Genomic DNA, 19,953 nt, shown 5'->3' with positions numbered 1-19,953 from the left:
TGATGCGGTCGACACGTCCAGTTACATCGCTGTGCCCGCACTACGCTGCGCCGAGCAGCATCCGCCCGACGACTTTGACGTCGAGGCCCGCAATCTAGCCGCCGTACGACTGCTCTACGATGGTGATGGTAGCAATGGTGATGGTATTGATATTGATGTTGATGATGATGGTGGTGGCGAACAGGTGTGGGAGGTGGTGGAGCCGGAACTGGATCGCCTGGTGCGGGAGGGTAGCTTCTGGAAGCCGCGGCGGCTGGTGCCTGCGGCGTCGGCCAAGAAGAAGAAGAAGACGCGGGAGGCGGCCACGGGCCTGGCCCAGCCCATCTTCGCCTTCTTCAAAGCCGAGGCAGCCGCCACTGCGGCGCATACCCTTAACCGGCGACCGGTCCCGAGCACCAACGCTGTCGCGGCATCGGCCTCGTCGTTGGCTTCGTCACTGGCAAGGGCTTCAACCATCACCAAATCGTTACCTTCGTCACCACCACGGCCACCATCGACCTCCGCTAATTCGTCGGGCGGCGTGAAGAGGAAGAGAAAGTCCTCTTCATTGGCCTCCTCGTCGTCGTCATCGTCCTTGGGGTCACACAAGCTCACCTCCTTCTTTCGACCACCCCCCTCTTGAAGCATGAATCTCTTTATTCCCGCTACACAGCGCCAGCTGGAAACAACAAGATTAATCCCAGAAGGAGCTTCAGTGCCATCTGGACCCGCGGCTTCCGCTCCACGAGCAGCCCGCTGCCCTCTTCTTGAGCCGCTGCGCCGATGTCCAGCTGGCCAACTGGAGCCACCACACTCTTCGAATAGGACAGCTGTGTCTTGCCTTTCGCCACCATTTTCAACCATGGTTGCTGCATCTTGCTGCCACTGGTGTGCCAGGTGAGTTGTGTGTGTTGTGCTTGTGTGTGTTGTGAGTGTGCTGTGTGCTGACACGTCTCTTTCTCTTTCTCTCTCTCTATTGTGTGTGTGTGAGAGTTGTTGTGGAACGAGAAATGGAGCTGTCGATGCCACCACATGGATTGCACGCACGCAAGTGAGCACAACACTCGTCACGTCCTTGGCGTCGCACAAGCTCACCATTTGAAGTCATGAATTTAAATTAGTGTTATTATTCATTTGGTTGTGGTTTGGGTCTCACGAGTGTCGGGCGGGAGGGACGTTGAGGAGGACGGGCCGAGGCGGGACGGCCGAGTGGAGCCAGCGCGCGTGGAGGGTGTCGGTGAGGGTGAGCGTGGACCCGAGCGAGACGCTATAGTGCGCCGGACCCCAGAGCTCCACCACGGTCGTACCGGCAAAGGAGCTCTTGTGTTCCAGCGCCATCTGGACCTGCATCTTCCGCTCCTCGCCGCCCTTGTCCGCCGACTTGCCGTGGTGCGCCTTCCGCATTACCACCGTCACCTGGCAGGTTTGTCATTGGGGAAAATCGGGTTAGTCGTCTGCAACACTCGAGGTGAACGCGCGGTTACGAACCTCGACGTGGGAGACGGTGCGCTTGGCGGAGGGCGGCTGGGACAGGAGGCCCGTCAGGCGCACTACCACGCCCTGCTTGCCGCCAGTCGACGCCACGCCCTCGCCCACCGTGGCCGACACGGCCAACTGATAAACGCGACACGCGACACACGGCTTGGTGAAGAGAAGTAGGAGCAGAAGATGCGGGTGCGTGGTGGTACCTTGATATCGGTGGCAGGTCGGGCCTGGAAGAAGAACGGCGGGTAGGCGCAGGGCAGGCCCACCACCTGCCGGAGGAAGGCGCCCAGCCGCTCGGCCCACCCGTCCCACGCGTCGCTCGCCTTGGTCGACACACCCACACACAACTTGCGCAGCGTCGCCGTGTACGCCTGCCGTGACAAAAACACACACGTCAGTTGTCACGCAACATGTGTCGTGTCGTGTCGTTGGTCGTGTCGTGTCGTTGGTCGTGTCGTTGGTCGTGTCGTTGGTCGTGTCGTTGGTCGTGTCGTTGGTCGTGTCGTTGGTCGTGTCGTTGGTCGTGTCGTTGGTCGTGTCGTTGGTCGTGTCGTTGGTCGTGTCGTTGGTCGTGTCGTTGGTCGTGTCGTTGGTCGTGTCGTTGGTCGTGTCGTTGGTCGTGTCGTTGGTCGTGTCGTTGTGTCGTGTCGTTGGTCGTGTCGTTGGTCGTGTCGTGTCGTGTCGTGTCGTGTCGTGTCGTGCAGTACGTTGGGTGTGAGGATCTGGGTGCCGGCGGTCGAGCGGGCGATTGAGGGCTGCGGCGCCGTCGCCTGCGGATTGAGCTCTCGGGCCAGCTGCGAGGCCGCCCACGCAGCTGACTGCGCCACCTCTTGCTGCCTGCGATTGAGTTGTGGAGGTTGAGAGTCGCAGTGAGCTCATTTGGTTTGACTCAACCGGACCGGACCCGACCGGCTTTGACTTGACCGGGAAAAGACTTCGAGCGGGGGGGTATTGGGCTGCGTACGCTTGGAGAGTAGCGAGGGAGAGGTCGTCGATGTCGAACTGGCACCGCGCGAGGTGGGCGTAAGCGAGGGCGGTGTTGCGGAGGGAGGCGGCGCACCGGCCGGCCTGCTCGCTCAGGAGGTGGAAGCGGCCGGCGGCCACCTCCTCGGCCGACGGATAGGCAAAGGGCGCCAGGGGCAGCTCCCGCAGGCACGTCAGCAGCCGGAACGCGCCCTCCAAAAACTCCGTCCGCAGGTGCACGAACGCCTGCTGGAAGCCCTTCCCTCGCTTCGACTGCACCGACACGACACGACACGACACGACACACGAGATGAGGAGTCAGGGAGGTTCGACGGGGGGGGGGCGAGGGAGCTGTGTACGTGGCCCTGGGACCCGCCGACGCCGGAGGCCTGGAGGGCGGTGAGGGCGTGGTAGAAGGATCCCAGGACGGCGTCGGGCAGGGGCGAGGCGCCGCCGCCGGTAGAGGGCTGCTGCGACGCCGACGAGAGGGCAGCCTCGGCCCGGCACAGCGAGCACAGCGCGCGCAGCCACGAATACAAACTCTCCGACTCCACCTGGCGAGTGACACGATAGAGCCACGTCAGCACAACCCAGCCAGCTCGCGTTGCATGGGAACGGTCCGCCAATCACAAAAATGTGCCACGTGTGCGGGGGGGTAGTACGCGAGGGGCGAGATCGCGGAAGACAGGAGCGGCGAGGGCCGGGTGGCCCAGGGCGAGGGCGGCCCGGGCGCTGAGGAAGCAATCCCAGTATCGCCCGGAGTCGGCCAGTCGCGCGACCACCGGCGCCGCGAGCTCCTGCGCCTCCGCAGCGCTGCACGCCATCAGCAGCGCCCGGAAGACCGCCCCCTGCTCGGGCCGCCCAGCGCAAACGCGGAGAGTGAGCTCATGCCATTCATTCTTTCAGGGGCGAACGGGCACCGGGCCGCGCGGGGTGAGGTGGGGAGTGGGAGTGGGAGCGTACGAGGGGAGCGTGGGTGTCGACGGCGTGGTTGAGATAGGCGGCGAGGTCGCGGATGTGGGGCCGCACGGCCTGCTTTGATGCACGCGCGCACTCCAGCACGGACTGCGCCAAATAGCGCACCGCCTCCTCTGCTCGAAGCATTGCATTGACCGGGCATACGTCAGATTCCGGTGGAGCTTTGGGGGGGGGGGCGAAGGCTGTGGGCGTACTGGGGGCGCGGGGGAGGATGGGCACAAGGGCCGCGGCCAGGGTGGGCGCCAGGGCGGGCTGCCACTTAAGAAGGCGGACCAAACACTGCGTGAAGCTCCGCACCACCCGCAGCTCGGCCGCCGGTCGCTTCTCCTCGGGGAGACTCCACACCGCCAGCCGGGCCGCCAGCACCACCATCAGCCCGAACGCCGGCTGGAGCAGCAACGGCAGCAGGAAAAGAAAAGCGCAGCCAGGCGGCCATTGGCGAGTTAGCAGCAGCTGACGCGAATTTCTCTTCATCAGCTGCTGTAGAGGCGGCGGCGTACGTGAGCAGGATCGGGCGTCGGAGGCGGGGAAGACGAAGCGTGGGTGCAGGCGTTGGTCAATACCTGCGCGGCCAACGCGGCCGCATGTGCGTCGTTGCTGTGCAACAAGGCCTGCAAGTGGAATTGGGCGGTCAGTCACGGGTGCACGCTAGGATATGACAACAAACTCATCGCCTGGGGCAGCGGCTGGTACCTCGCAGGCGGTGGCGACTTGGTCCCAGTCGTGGGCCTCCTCCATGGCGTGGAGCGAGGAGATGCGGACGAGCAACAGCAGCACGTTCCGCCGGACGAGGCTGTAGGGCGACCCGTGGATGAGCCGCGCCAGCGGCTGCAGCGACAGCGCACTGTGCGCGCCTGCCGTCGGTGCCAGCTTACGCAGGCAGCTGACGTCATCAACAGCAAAAAATGTGTTACAACGCGAGGTCACTGCTCAAGGAATGCTCGGAATTCGTAGACGCTGCACGATGACGCTGAGAGAGCGGGAGAGAGAGTACCGGAGGCACGTGAGCTTGATGGCGAGGCGAGGGTCGGACTCCAGGCGGTGCAGCAGGAAGGCCGATTGCGAGGACGCCTCAAGACGAGACCGCAGTGCTAGCTCAGTGAGGGCGTCCAACACCGTCACCGTAAACGCTCTCCCTGTGTCGTGCGTGTGTGTCGTGCGTGTGTGTCGCATGAGACGAGAAGCAAAAATGCGCCAACGGGAGGAAAGAGATAAACAGGGCGAACTCACCGGGGTAGTCTTCGAGCAGTTCTTCGCAGATGGCGCGCGACTGCTGGGCCATGGCGGGGTCGTGATGCATGCGGCGGAGCATGTGTACGAGCTTCATCTTGTCGCGCGGTGCCGCGTTCAGGCCGTGCACCATCTCCGCCAGTCGCTCCAGCACGCCCCACGCAAACGTCGGCGAGCGGGCCGACACTCTGGTGTGTGTCGTGTGCGTGCGTGCGTGCGGCATTTAACACGGGGCCGAGCGATGTGTAAGCAGAGAGAAATGGGAAGAGAGCTGTGGGCGTGGGGCCGGACCTGTCCATGGCCCAAAGCACGGCTTCCCGCTCGAGCGCGTGCGTGGAACTCCAGCAGTCCCGAATCGCGTGGTGCACGTCCAATCGGTCAGCGACCAGGTTGGGCATGCCGCACAGGGTCCTGTGGGATGAGTGTGGCCATCAGCAACGCTGTTTTGCTTAGAGACTACCTGGGTGGTTTGCCGCAGCGGGAAGAAGAAGAAGAGAAAGAAGATCGAAACCGCTACCTGAGAGTGATGGCGCGGGCGACGGGATCATTGCTGGTGAGCACGCTCTGGATGCGCCGAAGCACCTCGTCTACGTTGAGCACCTGCGCTGTGAGCACCGGCTCACACTGGCGGAGCGCTTCACACACGGCGTGTCGCACGAAGTTGTTGCTGCACACGACGCACGACGTGCGCACAACACAACACGACGTGTGAGAACAGAACGTGTCAGCGAGACGCGAGCGGACGAGGACGAGGTGCTGGTGTGGATGACGATGATGAGCGCACCTGTTGCGGAAGAGGTCCGCGAGCTTGAGCGCGGCAGTGTTTACGATGATGGGCCACGGGTAGGTGGAGATCAGGCGTGCGAAGAAGAAGATGGCCTCGCACTGGTCGCTGGTGCGGGGCGACCGCAGCCCGCGGTCCAGCTCCATGAGGATCTTGGTTGGGCGATCGATTTGCACCGGACCACCAGCGGCACCGCCCCCCAGCTCTTTCTCCTCCTCCCGACCCAGCACGGCGAACAGAGGGAACAGCGAATTGGGCGGCAATCGCGAAGCAGATGGCGAGGTAGAAGACGAAAACGAAGTGGATGAGGTTACGCTGCCCATGGATGACGAAGAGGAGGAAGAAGAGGAGGAGGTGGAGGGATGGGCTGCCGGTGGCGCGCCGCCACCAGATGGGGTGCCGCTACTTGGGGGCTGGGCACTGTCTGATCGAGATTGGGTCCTCTGGCGTCCAGACTTGCGCCCGCCTTTCCTGCCGCCCTTACGACGCGGCGTTCGGGGCTGCCCTGAATCCATTCTCTCCATTGACTTGCGCCCCAATCGTGATGTGCTCTCGCGTTTCTTTTTGTTTCCTGCCTCTTTTCTTTTCATGCATTCCGTGCATACCTTGACAGAAATGTTCTGCCACTCTTGCTCTTCACTGATTGAGCAACACATTGATTTGTGGATTTATTCTGTGATTCAAAAATCCGCACACCCTGAGCGAGAAGAATGCAGGCTGACAAGATGGATGCGGCCCCAACTGCGGCGAATGCTGGCCCAACCCCATCGCCCTTTTCCTACAAGGACTTTGATCTGGAAGGCTACTTGAGCAACTACTCGGGCCACACCAAGATCTTCCGCGCTATCTTCATCGCCGAGCGCTCGAAGGACCTGGAGCTGGAGGCGACGCGCATCGCTCTTGAGGAAATCAAGAAGACGCACAACACGGCACTCTACAGAGAGGTCGTGGACAAGGCCATCGAGAAGCATGGAGGCCTGTTCACGAAAGACCAGGCTTGGATCGACAGCGTAGAGAAGAAGGCTCAGCAGCAAAACGACAGGCTCGAGCAAGAGCTCAACGGCTACAGAACCAACCTCATCAAGGAGAGCATTAGGGTACGCTGCTTACCTGCTTCGTCCCCCCTTCAATATTTATTTTAATTCTTTTTTCTGTGAAGATGGGACACAACGATTTGGGCGACTTCCATTACGACCGAGGCGACCTTCAGTCGGCCCTGAAGTGCTACGTGCGTACGAGGGACTACTGCACGACCTCGAAGCACAACATCTCGATGTGCCTCAACGTGATTAAGGTGAGCATTGAGATGGGCAATTTCGCGCACGTAGTCAACTACGTGAACAAGGCCGAACAAGAGCCCGAGGTGCGAGACGCCAGCTGCGACCCCGTCGTGGTGGCCAAGCTCAAGGTGTGCGCTGGCCTCGCCCACCTCGACACCAGGAAGTACAAGCTTGCCGCGCGCAAGTTCCTCGAGACCACCTTCGACCTGGGCAACCACTTTAACGAGGTACGTCTTCGTTGTAGTCGTTGCCGTCTTTGTCTCAAGCTCGAGTGCCTGACTTGTGTTCGCTTTGCCATGGCCTGCAGATCATCTCGCCTCAGGACGTGGCCATCTTCGGTGGTCTTTGCGCGCTGGCCATGTTTGATCGTGCCGAGCTTAAGAGCAAGGTTCGACGCTCGCTGATACTTCTCTTTAGCGCGCCTCGCCTTCTCCCAACTCACTCTTCGTTTGTCTGTGCCCCTAACTCTCATCAGGTGCTGGACAACACCGCCTTCAAGAACTTCCTCGAGCTTGTGCCCCAGGTGAGGGAGCTCATCGCTGACTTCTACAACAGTCGCTACGCTTCGTGCTTGAACTATCTGCAGCAGCTGAGGGTATGCCGCCTTCCGCTACCTCGGTTGGCCCCTTTACCTCCAGGTTGAGGCGAATCGCTCATCATCACGTGGTGTGTCTGATGTCTGCAGCCTGAGCTGGAGCTCGACATTCACCTGCACGACCACGTGGAGAGCCTCTACCAGAAGATCCGCAACAAGGCCATCGTCCAGTACTTCTCTCCCTTCACCTCGGTCGACCTCAACACGATGGCCCAGGCCTTCAACACCGATGTGCCAATCCTCGAGAAGGAGCTGGCGGGCCTCATCATGGAGAACTCGATCCAGGCGCGCATCGACAGCCACAACAAGATTCTCTACGCGAGGACCACCAACGAGCGCTGTAACACCTTCGAACGCGCCCTGCGCATGGGCGAGGAGTACCAGCGCAACACCAAGGCCGCGCTCTTCCGCATGAACCTCATGAAGCACGAGTTCGTCGTGCGCCCTCCCCGCTCCGAGCGTGAGGACCGCGACAACAAATGAGACCTCACCACTTCACGCCGCATCGAAGGTTGTTCTTCTCTCATCCCACCCTTGTCATAAATCCTTTCGCTGTTCTTTCTTTGTCATTTCCTGTCTTGTGAAATTTTAAAGATTTGAAAGTTTTCGAGGAAAAGGCACAGCTTTTTAATGAGGCGAGCTTTGTGGCGGGAAACAACTTAGTCCTTGGCGCGAAGGCACAAGCCACACGAACGTTAATCTGCGACCTGGCTTTTTGGCTACGCGAACTCGGGAGTACTTCGTAAGCGCTCACTTGAAGGAAGGAGAGAAGATATAAAGAGACATGTCGAGCCAGCTTACTCACGGGGCCGTGGAGGCCATGCACAAGGGCCAGCAGATTCGAACGCCCTTGGTGCAGGTCATTGATGTGAAGAAAATTCTCGGCCCAAATGGGCAAGCCACAAGCCCCGAACGCTACCGGTTTGTTGCGCCCGCATTCTCCAGCTTGCATTTGCATCTTCCATCACCCACTGACCGTGACTGTCACATTGTGTCTTGTCTTGGTGCAGATTGGTGATTTCGGATGGCATTCATTTCCAGCAGGCCATGCTGGCTACACAGCTGAACGAGCTCGTTAATGATGGTAAGCTGCAGCCCAAGTGCATAGTCCGCCTCAACGAGTACATTTGCAACACCGTACACGGCCGTCGGTACGCATACATCTTCCGCAAGCATCATGGAGAAAATCTTTTCTATTCATCTGACAGTTGTTTCGCGTGCGCGGCGGTGCAGGATCGTTATCGTGTTGAGCATTGAGTTGACTGGCCCTCCTCTCGCGCAAACCATTGGCACCCCACAAAACATTGAGGACGTTGGCGGCGGTGCGGCCGCTCCGGCTCCCGTCGCGGCAGCCCCGGCTCGTCCCGCCCCGCAGCAGCAGCAGTCGCGCCCCTTCCAGCCGCAGAACACTGGCCGCGGCGGCGGTGGCAGCGGCAGCAGCTTTGGCGGCCCGTCTCCCTCGCTTGCCGAGGGCACAATGCCGATCAAGGGCCTCAACCCCTACCAGAACCGGTGGACCATCAAGGCCCGCATCACTCATAAGTCCGACATGCGCCCCTTCAACAACGCACGCGGCCAGAGCTTCCTCTTCAGCGTCGATCTGCTCGACGCCTTTGGCGGTGAGATCCGCTGCACGTTCTTCGGCGAGGCTGCCACCCAGTGGAACGATCAGATCGAAGCCGGTCAGGTGTTTCTGATCGGCCGCGGCAGCGTCAAGTACGCCAACAAGCGGTTCTCGACGCTCAAGAACGACTATGAGATCTCGCTCGACAAGAACGCGCTCATCCAGCCCACCGAAGACGACCCGTCGATCCCCTTCTACAAGTTCAACTTTGTCGATATCGCCGATCTGGGTGGCCATGCCAAGGACGAGACCATCGACATCCTGGGCGCCGTGCTCGAGAGCGGCGCGATCCAGGACATCCGCACCCAGGCCGGCAACGAGCTGCAGAAGCGCGTCGTCAAGGTGGGCGATTCGTCCAACGCGCAGGTCGAGGTCACCCTCTGGGGCGAGCAGGCCGCCCAGTGGAGCGGCGACCGCGGTCTCGTGGTGCTGTTCAAGGGCGTCAAGATCTCCGACTACAACCAGCGCTCGCTCACCGTGCTCCGCACCTCCAAGCTCGAGTTCGAGCCGCGCATTCCCGAAGCCGACCGCGTGCGGGAGTGGTTCGAGACGGCCGGCCAGGGCGAAGTCGCCAGCATGTCCCGCAACGACTTCAAGGGCCGCGGCGGTGGCGGCGAGGGCGGCTTCGGCGGCGGCGACAAGCGCCCGTGGGACGAGACGAGGAAGAGCTTCGCCGCGGTCAAGCAGGTGGCCTTTGGCGGCCAGGAGAGCGTCTACTTTAGCGTGCGCGCGACGGTGACAGAGATCAAGCACAGCCGGGACCACCCGCCGTGGTACGAAGCCTGCCCGACCGAGAAGTGCAACAAGAAGGTGACGTCCGTCGGCGGCGCGTACCACTGCACCAAGTGCGGCGCCACCCACGACCACTACAAGCCGCGATACGTGCTCAGCCTCAACGCCAACGACCACTCCGGCTCCTCGTGGCTCACCTGCTTCAACGACACCGCTTCGGTATGCACCACCACTTACTTCGCCACTTCATCTCCTTTGCAGCGCGTCGTCAGTTGTCTTGATCAGATCACCACCTGACTGACGTGGCAACACCCGCATGCGCGCGTTCATCATTAATACAGGATGTCCTGAATGGCACGACTGCGGACGATCTGCTGGAGATGCTGAGTCGGCCGCAGGGCGAGAGCCAGTACGAGGACGTGTTCCAGAAGGCCCTCTTCAAGTCCTACAACCTGCGCGTGCGGGCAACGCAGAGCGAGTACGAGGGCGAGAACAAGGTCAAGCTCAGCGTCGTCAAGGTCATCCCCATGGACTACGCCAAGGAGTCCAAGTTCCTCATCAACTCCATCGCCAAGTACATCACCGCCTAAACTCAACCCCACTCTCCAGCAGCCCTCTACCACCCTCCGCCTCGTTGTCGGCGTCATGGCCTTGTCCGCCTTGGCCTCAACAACTTCACTTATGTCGTCATTATTAAGTAGAGACCAACCAACATAACACCACCACGTTCTTGCCTCTTTCGTGAAGAAAGAGCCAACCCTCCTTGCCCGTTCGAGAGTTGACGCGCTGATGTGGCCTGTGATGCGAGAAGGAACTCATGACCGCCTGCGACTTGAGCTGTGAAGAGCAGCCCTTCATCGCGGCCACGGCATCGCGGCCACGGCATCGATCCTGTTGCAACGGACACACTACGGGGTACGAAGCGACTTGAGGACCTCCATCTCTACTCGGAAGCCCTGCTCCGCCTTCGCTCGGCGGACCGCGTGGTGCTCGACCTGGTCCAGGAGGGCATCATCCGGTTGCACGACCATTTCGTGGGGAAACTGGACACGAGCTGGCGCGGCGCACCTCCTGCTCACCTCCCCGGCTCGGGCCCGCCTGGCTCCACGAAGAAGCCGAGACGAAGCTCGCCGGCGAATTGGCGGCTACGCACGAGGTCCAGTGGCTGTCGTCAGCGCGCCCGGTGGGTGAGCGGAAGCAGGGAGAAGAGGACAGCACTATGTAATGTTTAACATTTCAGTGCAGTCAATCGCTGTGAGGCATCACCACCATCAACTATGCCATCAGGCGAGGGGTGCGCTCTCCTTGCACTCGGCGTCGTAGTCGATCGGGATGAGGCTTGTGGCCAGCTCGCGCCACCGTTCGTGCGGCGCCAAGGCGATCGCTTCCCGCCGCTCACCGGCCTCGCCCGCGTCGCGCACCACCGCCACCGGGTAGCGCTGCGTCAGCGGCTCCAGCTCGCCTTTCTCAGCGCCTGCTCCTTTGGCCGGCGCCTGCACCACCATCTCCTCCCCGTTGTAGAGGAATCGCACCCAGTGCTTGTCCTTCGCGTCCTTGTAGACCTCCAGCACAATCACTGCCACACAACACGACACGACCGACACACACACACACACACACGACACACACACACAATCGCACACAAGCTGATGTTAACGGACCGCGCGCACGGCCAACGAAAAGATGGGCTTTGATTGGGTGGTACCGGAGGCCATGGGCGGCTGGCGGGCGTCGAATACGTTGAAGGCCGAGAGGAAGGGGGAGAGGGTGTTGTCGTGGCCCGAGTAGAGGGCGAAGCGTACGTCGTCCTCGCCGTCCACCGTCGTCTGCACCCGATCCACCACGTCCCCGATGAAGCGGCCGATCGCGAGCCTGCAGATCTCGGGGCTGGAGAACTTGACGGCAGTCTCGTAGCCGGCCTCGCTCTCGACGCCGTCCACGATATCCTGGTCCACGCCGTCGGGCAGCAGCAACCGGTGCCGGATGATGGTCTGGCCAACACACACACACACACACACAAGGTGAGCGCGACTGCGCGCGCCACTGGGTAGCGACATGCATGCGATACCTGAAGGGTGCTGTTGAGGCCGTCCCAGCTGTTGACCTTGCGGCCGAGCGCCGCCTCGACCTTATCCTGTCGTGGCCACGCGTTAGTGCGGAGCGGGCGAGTAGTAGACAAAGCGACGGAGGTGGTGGTGGTGGTGGTGGTGGTGGATGCCTGGAAGGGCTGGCGGTCCTCGCGGTGCTTGAGGTAGTCGGGAGTGGCTCGTGCGTCTTTCTTGAGCTGGTTGAGTCGGGCGCACGCCGACCGCGGGTACATGTTCTCGGCCGCTCCTCCACGATGTTCACATCCATCACGCCCTCCTGCACGCGCACCACCGTAGAACACACACGACACACACGACACGACACTTCAGTTGGTGCAAGGAGCACAGATCAAGGTGGCGCGCAGGTAAGGTACGCGTCCGTGCGGGCGGGTGGAAGGCGGGTAGAGGCCCCACAGGAGGCTCTGTGCGGACTCGATGGTGCGGTTGGTATCGGTGGACCGCACGAACACGGTGCGCGCGTCGAACACGGGCGGCAGCACCCGCAGCTCGTCCACGTAGCGCTCGCGCAGCAGCTCCCCGATGCGGCGCAGCTGCTCCAGGCCCAGGTGCGTCAACTGGCCCACGTGGCAGTTGCCTGCCGCCCCCCGAAGAAGGTTAGATACCCACCAAGTTCGTTACGTGCGAGTTAGATACCCGCTCCGCCGGAACGGAAGAGTTAGGTATCGAGTTAGGTACGAGGGCGCGTGGTGCGCACCGCGGAGCTTCTGGCGACCGTGGAGGAGCTTGCGGCGGGTGAGCAGGTTGGCGGGGACGTGGTCCGGCAGGGGTTCGTCCGAGTGAGTCAGGCGGAGGGCGTCGTCGGCATCGGCGTAGTGCTGCACCAGCAGCTGGTCGTGCTCGCACCGCCACTCGTTCCGCTGGTCCGTCGATGACAACGGCGTCCGCAGCCCGTGGCGCGTGACCCTACACACCGCACGCACGCACCGCACACACCGCACACGGGGATACCAGGTTGGTCAACAGCACGAGTGGAACTTGGTGGCGGAGGGAGAGCGTACGCGAGGACCAGCTGCAGACGGAGGGGCGATGCGGGTCCGTCGGGGCCGGTGGCAATGGGAGAGGAGGTGGCGGCGTGGGCGGCGGGGGGCGCCACCTTCAGGTCAACGTCGGGAAGCGAGGGCGTTGCGGTCTCGGTCTTGGTTGTGGTGGCGTGGATTGTCAGTCCCCCGTCACACTGCCCAGCGGCGGCCAGGCCCATGCCAGCCCCCACAGCCACTGACGTCCAGCATGTCAACAGTCTGCGCATCTTGTCTCGAGCGTTGATCTGTGAAAGATGAGCGAAACGAAATGGCCTGAAAAATGATTTCTTCGTCATTTTCCACATTGCGTGAATGGCTCACTCTTGAGAGGTGGATGATGGTGGGCTGTCCAGGGCAGGCACACTTGGCGGCTTGGCAGACGAGGCGGGAGTGGGGAGGCTGGTGATGATCTTGCGAGGGTCGATGCGGAAGTAGGACTCGGGGAAGGGCACTGTGGAGGACTCCTGGTCTCCGTCCCTGCGCACAGAGCGGACAGAGCCGAGGACCCAGAAAGAGAGTGTCACCACCACCACCACCACCACCAACCGCCACCACCGCCACCACCACCACCACCACCAGAACAAAGCCAGGACGAGGGTTGCATGCACGAGTGCGTACCACAGCCACCAGTACCGGTCGGCCTTCTTGACCAAGTCCAGTCTTAGCCTGGTCTCAACAACGTCGCCCGGTTCGAGCTTTTTGTCCAGCGTGTAGGGCCTGACCAATCACCGAATACAGATCGCTGTTAGCAACGTTGCGAGTGGTCAGAGAGGGGGGATCCGCTGTACCCGTACTGAACCCGGATGAGGCGTGTGACGACGAGTTTGAAGTGCTCAAACACCCGCCGGATCTCACGGTTCTTGCCCTCGGTGAGGCTCACGTACACCCACTCGTTGGTGCTCGTCTCCTCCTCGCTTCGCCTTTTCTCGATCGGTGTCACTTTGATGGGTCCGTATTCCACCCCGCCGACCGTGATACCCTTCGCCAGCCGATCGATGACCTTCTGCTCCACCTGTTGCAAGAAGAAACCCGGTATTGGACTCTCGTCACGCTCACGCCCACGTGAAGCGACAGCTGTTGCTTTATCGAGAGTGGTCCGCACCTTGCCTCGGATCCGCACTTTGTACTTTCGCTCGTACTCGTTGCTGGGGTGCTCCAGATACTGGGCCAGGCGTCCGTTGTTGGTGAGCAGCAGCAGCCCTTCGCTGGTGTAGTCCAGCCGACCCTACACTCGCACACGCACACGCATGTCGCGAGCGAATGCATGTGAGAGGGTGTGCCCACAAACGCGACAAATGGCGACTCCAACGATCGTAGGATGAGGGAACGTACCACGGAGACGAGGTGCGGCAGTCCCATGTTCCGCAGATGCGGGAACAACGCCTCCCGGCCCTGTGGGTCGTGATGGGTCACCAGCACACCGCGCTTCTTGTAATGGAGCCACACCTGCGGCGGTGGCGTCTTCTCGAGCTGTGTGTTGTGTGTTGTGTGTGGTCAGAGAACATAAGGTAACAGAGAAAAAGATATACACCAAAAGTGCCAGATGATGTGGTTGGTACCTTTTTGTTGTTGATCATCACCACCGAAGCAGGAGTGACGTTGATGGCGGGCGTCTTGACGATCGCGCCGTCCACCGAGACCAATCCCTGGTGGGTACAGCAACGCACAACACGAGCGGCCAAGAAGAAAAAGGTCAGCGCGCTATGCAGAGTGTACGATGACGATGTAGCGAGAAAGCAGTGCCTACCTCTTCAATGAGGCGCTCGGCTTCTCGGCGCGAGCAAAGGCCGCTACGTGCGATGCGCTTGGCCAGCCGTTCGACCAGGCGATAGGGTCCATCGGCCGGTAGCACGTTCCTCGTTGTCCCATTCTCCGTGGCGCTCACCACCTCCTTCGCTTCGGCCTTAGGTTCTACTGCTTTGTTTCTTCCCGTGCGTTGCACGCTGCTGCTCTTCTTTACATCTTGGCCTCCATGGCGGTGATCTTTGGGCCGAGCCTCTTCGGCGTGGGTGGGTCGGCTGCGTGAGGCAGTGCCCGACGACGAGGTATTGTACCGACGAGCAGACGAGGAGCGCAAGGGGAAGAGGGGAGCACAATTCATCTTGAGCGGCCATGCGATTTGCCTCGAGACGAGCACATTGGAAGCAGATGGACGGCCGAGTAGCAGGGTGGCAAGAGGAGAAGGGGAGGGCTGCACCCGAGCCCGCATGGCACGCATCTTGGTCTCGTTGATGGCGAAATTTGTGATCAAATTTGCCTGCGTGTGTTGTGCTTGGAAATGCCGGGGAAAAGTTCGACGGACAAAGGAAAGTCGAGAAAAGCGCTACACGTCGCACTCGCATTCATCGATTAGAAACTCGAAGAGGACAACAAGAATCAGCTAGAGAGCTGCACAATGTTTGGGCTACTGTACGGGCTCTTTGAGCAGGCGTTCGCAAAGAAGGAGTACTATGCGCTCATCCTTGGTCTCGACAACGCCGGCAAAACCGTACATCACCCCCCCCCACAACCACCACTCCCTGAGGAGGTCAGCTTGTGCCGACACGTGTTGCTTCAATGGCTTTGGACAGACACTGCTGGAGCGCATGAAGGCCACATACGGTGAAAAGGAAGCTCTGCCTCCAGACCGCATTGCGCCCACTGTGGGGCTCAACAGTACCTTCTCCGCGTTTCTCCCCGCCAGGCTTCTCCTACATCTCACACCTGCTGATCCTCGCTGCTTTCTGTGCACTGTGATAGTTGGGCGTGTGGATACAGGGAGGGAGCGATTAGTGCTGTGGGATCTGGGCGGACAGTCCGGCCTTCGTTCGATTTGGCCGGTACTTCATTCGCCCTTGCCACTTCCTTTCCAGTTGGTCGTTGCTGATTGTTCACACGTACATCGCACACGGCAGAAATACTACTCGGAGGCCAGCGGTCTCCTCTTCCTGCTCGATGCGGCGGACGAGAAGCGACTCGAGGAGGCCTGCTCCGCCTTTCGTACGTTTCTCGGCCCTTCTTCCTCGTCTCCTTGTTGGCGCTCACTGTGAGTGACTCCCGTCCAGAATCCATCATGACCGACCCTCAGCTCGACGCCAAAGTTCCAGTCTTGATTCTACTCAACAAACAGGTAACGCCGTTACACTTTGTACTCACCTCCAGCTCACAAACTCACTCGCGGGTCCCGTGGTGTGTGCGTGCTGCTGCTGCTGTCAGGATGTGGCTGACCCCAAGGTCGTGGAGCGAATGAAGGAGTCCATGGGCGCCCTGGCTGCGACCTCTTCCCGTCCGTCCGCTCTGTTCCCCATCTGCGCACTAAACGGGTATGAACCAATCCGTCCTGTGGTGTGCGATTCCTCTGTTTCTCTGCGCCACGCGTAGGCTCATGCGTCACGTGTTACAGGGACGGAGTGGTCAAGGGCGTGAAATGGTTGGTCGAGCAGCTGCGCGAGGCCTCCTCCGCATGATGGTAGACCGTCCACGCCTCGCAAACCGTTCGGATGCCAAAGCTCCCGGCACGACAGCATGTTGGTAGTGAAAACACCCCCTTTCTTTTTGTACATACTTCCATTTTCCTCCCGGAGCTTCAAATTAAATTATATTTCGCATCATCCAATCAGCACACGGTTTGGCACTTCTTTTTCCTCTTGCTTTTCTCTTCTCCCTGGCCGAACTTGATGATGCACATCAAAGGGATGAAGCCCGCTCTCGCGGTTCTACTAGCCGCGACCCTCGTGGCCGTCGCCGCCTCCGTAAGCGTGGACGAATGGAAGGACGGCCTCGCCAGCGAACCTCAGGTACCCCCCCCACAAACAAAATACAAAAAAAAACCCACTCCTGTGGCTGACCGTGCAGCGACGTGCGCGTTGGTGGGGTGTCGCCAAACAAAGGCTGTGCTCCAGGCGCAGTGTCCGGGCAATTGCGGGGTGCAGGATCGGCACGGCCAGTGCGGAGCCGACGGTCGCTGTGTGTGCCAGGACCAGTGGGGCGGCCAGGACTGCTCCATCCGTACCCTTCCAGCCTCTCAACCCCCCGTGCACGTCTCACGTGTTGTGTGTTGCATGGCCGCTGACTGTGTCTTTTGTGTCGTGTGTGTTGTGTGTGTCGACAGCGGTGGGAACGTTGGTCTCGGGCCAGAATGTGGTGGACAGCGTGGAGGGCGGGGCCTGGCGCTACTTCGTGACGGACACCCAGCCCGGGCAGGTGCTGACGTGGACCGTCAACTCGACGGGCGACTGCGACCTCTACGTGCGCCACGACAGCATCCCCACGCGCCGGGACTACGACCAGAACGACATCGGCCTCAGCACGTCGTTCACGCTGCAGGCGGTCAACAACCGGAGCCGCCGCTGGTACACCGGCGTGCACGGCTTCATGCAGTGCGACTACACCATCCGCGTCACCGTCACCGGTACACCCATTGCACCTGTGTTGTGTGCCTGGGTGGCTTGGATTGGAGTCGGAGTCGTGTCTGATTGTGTGCGTGTGCGGTAATGTGTGCGGTGTAGGAGGCAGCAGCGGTGGTGAGTGCCCAAGGGGTGCAGCGGCCACGGCACGTGTGCTCGTGGCCAGTGCCAGTGCCAGGAGTACTGGGGCGGCCTGGACTGCTCCACCCGTACATATTCACATTCCTTGCATTTTTCGCGTTCCACTATACAACAAGGTGGCAGGGCTAACCTGTGTGCGCGGCCTTGACTTGTGTCGTGTTCAGCCGTGACGAGGCTCAACCTGAACCAGCCGGCGGCGAACACCGTGGCCCAGATGGCGTGGCAGTACTACTTCTTCTTTGTCAACGACCTCCACGCTCTGACCGTCCAGCTCAACGAAACGCGCTCCGGCGGCGACGCCGATCTGTTCATCAAGTTCGGCGCCCTGCCCAACCACACCTCGTTCGACTACCGCGACATCAGCACCGTACGCACCGCGCCTTCACCCAACCCCGAACCAAACCATTGCTTCTCCTCTGACCCGACGGACATCGCAGGCCTCGTCAGCCAGGCTGGCGGTGCAGCCCGCCAGTGCCTCCACCACCATGTACGTTGGCATCTACGGATTCGTGTCGACTTCCTACAAACTCCTCGTCACCCAAGAGAGTACGTCCTCTCCCGGGGCGCGTGCCTCTTTCGCTTTTCCCATCCATCGCGTAGATGATTGGTTGTTCGATTTTTATATATATAAAGCCCTGACATGGATTGGGTGAGGGCAGGCTCGTGCCCCAGTCAATGCTCGCGCCACGGACAGTGCTCAGGCACCACGTGCCGATGCAGCTACCAGTTCTCTGGTCGCCTTTGCGAAACCAGTACGCCCCATCTCCCCAATGGAGTCCTGTCTTTTTATTATTTAGTATTTGATCGTTTTACAACAATGTGCGCTGATCGACCGACATGTGGTCGTATTCTGATTCGAATGTTGGATGTTGGGTGATCGATCGACAGTGAATCAGCCCTTGGCCGACAACCAGGCCATTGATGGTTACGTGGCGGACGGCGTCTGGAACTACTACCACTTCTCGTCGAGCTCTCTCTCAGCCATCACCATCGAAGTCGACCAGGTGCGCACTCCCTCTCGCCCAATTGGCCAAACACGTTAAATATTCTTATATTTTAATTCATTGGTTGTGGTGTGGCCACGGCAGGAGGACGGGGACAGCGCCGCGGACTGCGACATCTATGTGAGGGCGGGCTCGGTGCCCACCCAGACCACGTACGACTTTGCCGACGTCTCCTACTCCCCTCAGATGACCATCGCCATCCCCGAGCCCCAGTTCAACACGTGGTACGCACCACACACACGACACACACACCGCACGCACGCACGCACGCACACACACACCGCACGCACGCACGCACGCACACACACACACACCACCGACTGACCGACCACGCGTGCAGGTACATCGGTATCTACGGAAACCGGAAGTGCGCGTACCAGGTGCGGCAGTACATGTCGACGTCGTGCGTCGCGGGCTGCACCCCGCCCTACGGCGCCTGCACCACCGAGCACACCTGCTACTGCTACCCCGGCTGGGCCGGCGACAACTGCCGCATCCGTATGCCCCTGTTCTTGTTTTTTTCTGCTTTTTCTTTTTTGCTCAGACAGTTCTTTGACCGTGTGTGTCGTATGCGTGTCGTGTCGTGTTCGTGTGGTGTGGTGTGGTTTGCAAATTGCAGCGGTGGTCCCCTTGGGTGTGGGCCAGACGGTGGAGGGATCGCTGGGTCCCAACCAGATCACGTACTACGTCTTCAACGCGTCGTCCTCGCTCGCTTCCATCGGCCTCCTCGAGGTCGAGCCCTGGGCACGGGGCTACTACTGGTACGCCCCCCACCAAGGAAAACGCCTGTGGTGCCTCCATGCAATGCTGACGTCAGCACGACATTGGCTCGGCCGCAAAAAAAAAAGGCTGTTCGTGGGCACGGAGGTGGTGCCCGACCAGGAGAACTACGACTACTCGGACAAGGAGACCAACACGCCCTACCACCAGATCGACATCCCGATCGGCGCCTCGGCCAACGAGACCGTCGCCCTCTACATCGGCGTCTACGGATCGCCATTCGACCTGGCCGGCCCCAACCACCCTCCCGCCCACTTCAAGCTCACCGGTACAGCTCCGCCTCCATGATCTCCACCCCTCGTTCAATGATCGGCCTCCGTGACTAATGTATGATGACGTGGCCGAATGCAGCGTGGCAAACCCCTTTCTAGGCCGGCCTGCGCAGGTCGCCACCGTCGCGTACGCCCTTTTGGAGAGTGTTTTGGAGATTCACTTTACTTTAATAAAACATAAGAACATGCGATCCAACCTCGACATGTCCTTGCTGCATCTATATTTTTTATTAAAGAGGGTGCGTCATCCGCCCGAGTAGACAGTGGTGAGGTACCAGAAGACGACGAGGGAGAGCACGGTGATCACCATCACCCCCTTTCGATCTCGCTGATTCCACATCGCCCACACCCGCTCCACCAACCCACCGCCGCTTCTGCTCATGGCGCCATCGGCGCCGCCCTCCACGTCCCGCATTGCGCCCTCGCCGCCCGATTGGAGGCCCTCCTCGAGCTGTCGCACCCGATTGGCCAGCTGTAGGTTGTGGATCAGCACCCGGTCGGCCCGCTGCTGCTCGTCGCTCAGCTTGGCCACCGCCGCCTCGCGCTCCTTCTCGCGCCGGGCCAGCAGCGCCTCGGCCTCGGCCGCCCGCGCTT

At 60.8% G+C, this 19,953-nt stretch overlaps 8 protein-coding genes and 1 pseudogene across 8 annotated transcripts in view; 5 read left to right on the top strand and 4 right to left on the bottom strand.

Moving 5' to 3' along the window:
* The window catches only part of ACA1_178770, a 1,891-nt pseudogene extending 1,384 nt beyond the window's left edge, over positions 1 to 507 (top strand).
* Positions 508 to 1,131: 624 nt separating this feature from the next.
* On the bottom strand, positions 1,132 to 5,565 carry ACA1_178760 (uncharacterized protein; the record flags this gene model as incomplete). Its single annotated transcript, XM_004338172.1, has 16 exons — positions 1,132 to 1,395; positions 1,468 to 1,593; positions 1,668 to 1,835; positions 2,172 to 2,301; positions 2,429 to 2,700; positions 2,787 to 2,981; positions 3,090 to 3,275; positions 3,391 to 3,518; positions 3,600 to 3,792; positions 3,906 to 3,968; positions 4,099 to 4,288; positions 4,400 to 4,541; positions 4,636 to 4,823; positions 4,927 to 5,046; positions 5,153 to 5,302; positions 5,420 to 5,565. The coding sequence occupies 16 exons, from the start codon at positions 5,563 to 5,565 to the stop codon at positions 1,132 to 1,134; spliced, it is 2,661 nt and encodes an 886-aa protein (XP_004338220.1).
* Positions 5,566 to 6,129: 564 nt separating this feature from the next.
* ACA1_178750 (PCI domain containing protein) lies at positions 6,130 to 7,777 on the top strand (the record flags this gene model as incomplete). Its single annotated transcript, XM_004338171.1, has 5 exons — positions 6,130 to 6,516; positions 6,579 to 6,926; positions 7,007 to 7,087; positions 7,175 to 7,294; positions 7,385 to 7,777. The coding sequence occupies 5 exons, from the start codon at positions 6,130 to 6,132 to the stop codon at positions 7,775 to 7,777; spliced, it is 1,329 nt and encodes a 442-aa protein (XP_004338219.1).
* A 301-nt stretch (positions 7,778 to 8,078) lies between these two features.
* Positions 8,079 to 10,240, top strand: ACA1_178740 (replication factora protein 1 (rpa1) subfamily protein; the record flags this gene model as incomplete). The annotated part of the gene is made up of 4 exons (XM_004338170.1): positions 8,079 to 8,215; positions 8,305 to 8,445; positions 8,735 to 9,869; positions 9,992 to 10,240. 4 exons carry the CDS (start codon positions 8,079 to 8,081, stop codon positions 10,238 to 10,240), a joined length of 1,662 nt encoding a protein of 553 aa, XP_004338218.1.
* A 693-nt stretch (positions 10,241 to 10,933) lies between these two features.
* On the bottom strand, positions 10,934 to 13,004 carry ACA1_178730 (histidine acid phosphatase superfamily protein; the record flags this gene model as incomplete). The annotated part of the gene is made up of 8 exons (XM_004338169.1): positions 10,934 to 11,226; positions 11,356 to 11,641; positions 11,719 to 11,784; positions 11,836 to 11,924; positions 11,954 to 12,014; positions 12,112 to 12,332; positions 12,453 to 12,661; positions 12,757 to 13,004. The coding sequence occupies 8 exons, from the start codon at positions 13,002 to 13,004 to the stop codon at positions 10,934 to 10,936; spliced, it is 1,473 nt and encodes a 490-aa protein (XP_004338217.1).
* A 90-nt stretch (positions 13,005 to 13,094) lies between these two features.
* Positions 13,095 to 14,878, bottom strand: ACA1_178720 (pseudouridine synthase Rsu, putative; the record flags this gene model as incomplete). Its single annotated transcript, XM_004338168.1, is given in 8 exon segments — positions 13,095 to 13,254; positions 13,411 to 13,494; positions 13,572 to 13,789; positions 13,807 to 13,851; positions 13,880 to 14,002; positions 14,110 to 14,223; positions 14,337 to 14,423; positions 14,525 to 14,878. The coding sequence occupies 8 exon segments, from the start codon at positions 14,876 to 14,878 to the stop codon at positions 13,095 to 13,097; spliced, it is 1,185 nt and encodes a 394-aa protein (XP_004338216.1).
* A 294-nt stretch (positions 14,879 to 15,172) lies between these two features.
* On the top strand, positions 15,173 to 16,223 carry ACA1_178710 (ADPribosylation factor related protein 1, putative; the record flags this gene model as incomplete). The annotated part of the gene is made up of 7 exons (XM_004338167.1): positions 15,173 to 15,265; positions 15,348 to 15,432; positions 15,535 to 15,596; positions 15,672 to 15,756; positions 15,822 to 15,886; positions 15,973 to 16,079; positions 16,160 to 16,223. 7 exons carry the CDS (start codon positions 15,173 to 15,175, stop codon positions 16,221 to 16,223), a joined length of 561 nt encoding a protein of 186 aa, XP_004338215.1.
* Positions 16,224 to 16,451: 228 nt separating this feature from the next.
* Positions 16,452 to 19,375, top strand: ACA1_178700 (EGFlike domain containing protein; the record flags this gene model as incomplete). The annotated part of the gene is given in 14 exon segments (XM_004338166.1): positions 16,452 to 16,553; positions 16,647 to 16,764; positions 16,868 to 17,167; positions 17,265 to 17,314; positions 17,329 to 17,371; positions 17,468 to 17,670; positions 17,741 to 17,849; positions 17,963 to 18,055; positions 18,192 to 18,307; positions 18,392 to 18,442; positions 18,494 to 18,531; positions 18,648 to 18,805; positions 18,927 to 19,068; positions 19,156 to 19,375. The coding sequence occupies 14 exon segments, from the start codon at positions 16,452 to 16,454 to the stop codon at positions 19,373 to 19,375; spliced, it is 1,743 nt and encodes a 580-aa protein (XP_004338214.1).
* Positions 19,376 to 19,603: 228 nt separating this feature from the next.
* ACA1_178590 (uncharacterized protein) overlaps positions 19,604 to 19,953 on the bottom strand; it is a gene marked incomplete at both ends in the record, with an annotated part of 841 nt that continues 491 nt past the window's right edge. The window contains one exon of the mRNA XM_004338165.1: positions 19,604 to 19,930. Coding sequence (XP_004338213.1) covers positions 19,604 to 19,930 — 327 coding nt within the window. The remainder of the gene's footprint in view (positions 19,931 to 19,953) is intronic.

This window comes from Acanthamoeba castellanii, assembly GCF_000313135.1.
Source record: "Acanthamoeba castellanii str. Neff unplaced genomic scaffold scf7180000084743, whole genome shotgun sequence".
Classification (NCBI taxonomy): domain Eukaryota; phylum Discosea; order Longamoebia; family Acanthamoebidae; genus Acanthamoeba; species Acanthamoeba castellanii.
This window is presented reverse-complemented; position numbering and strand designations above follow the sequence as displayed.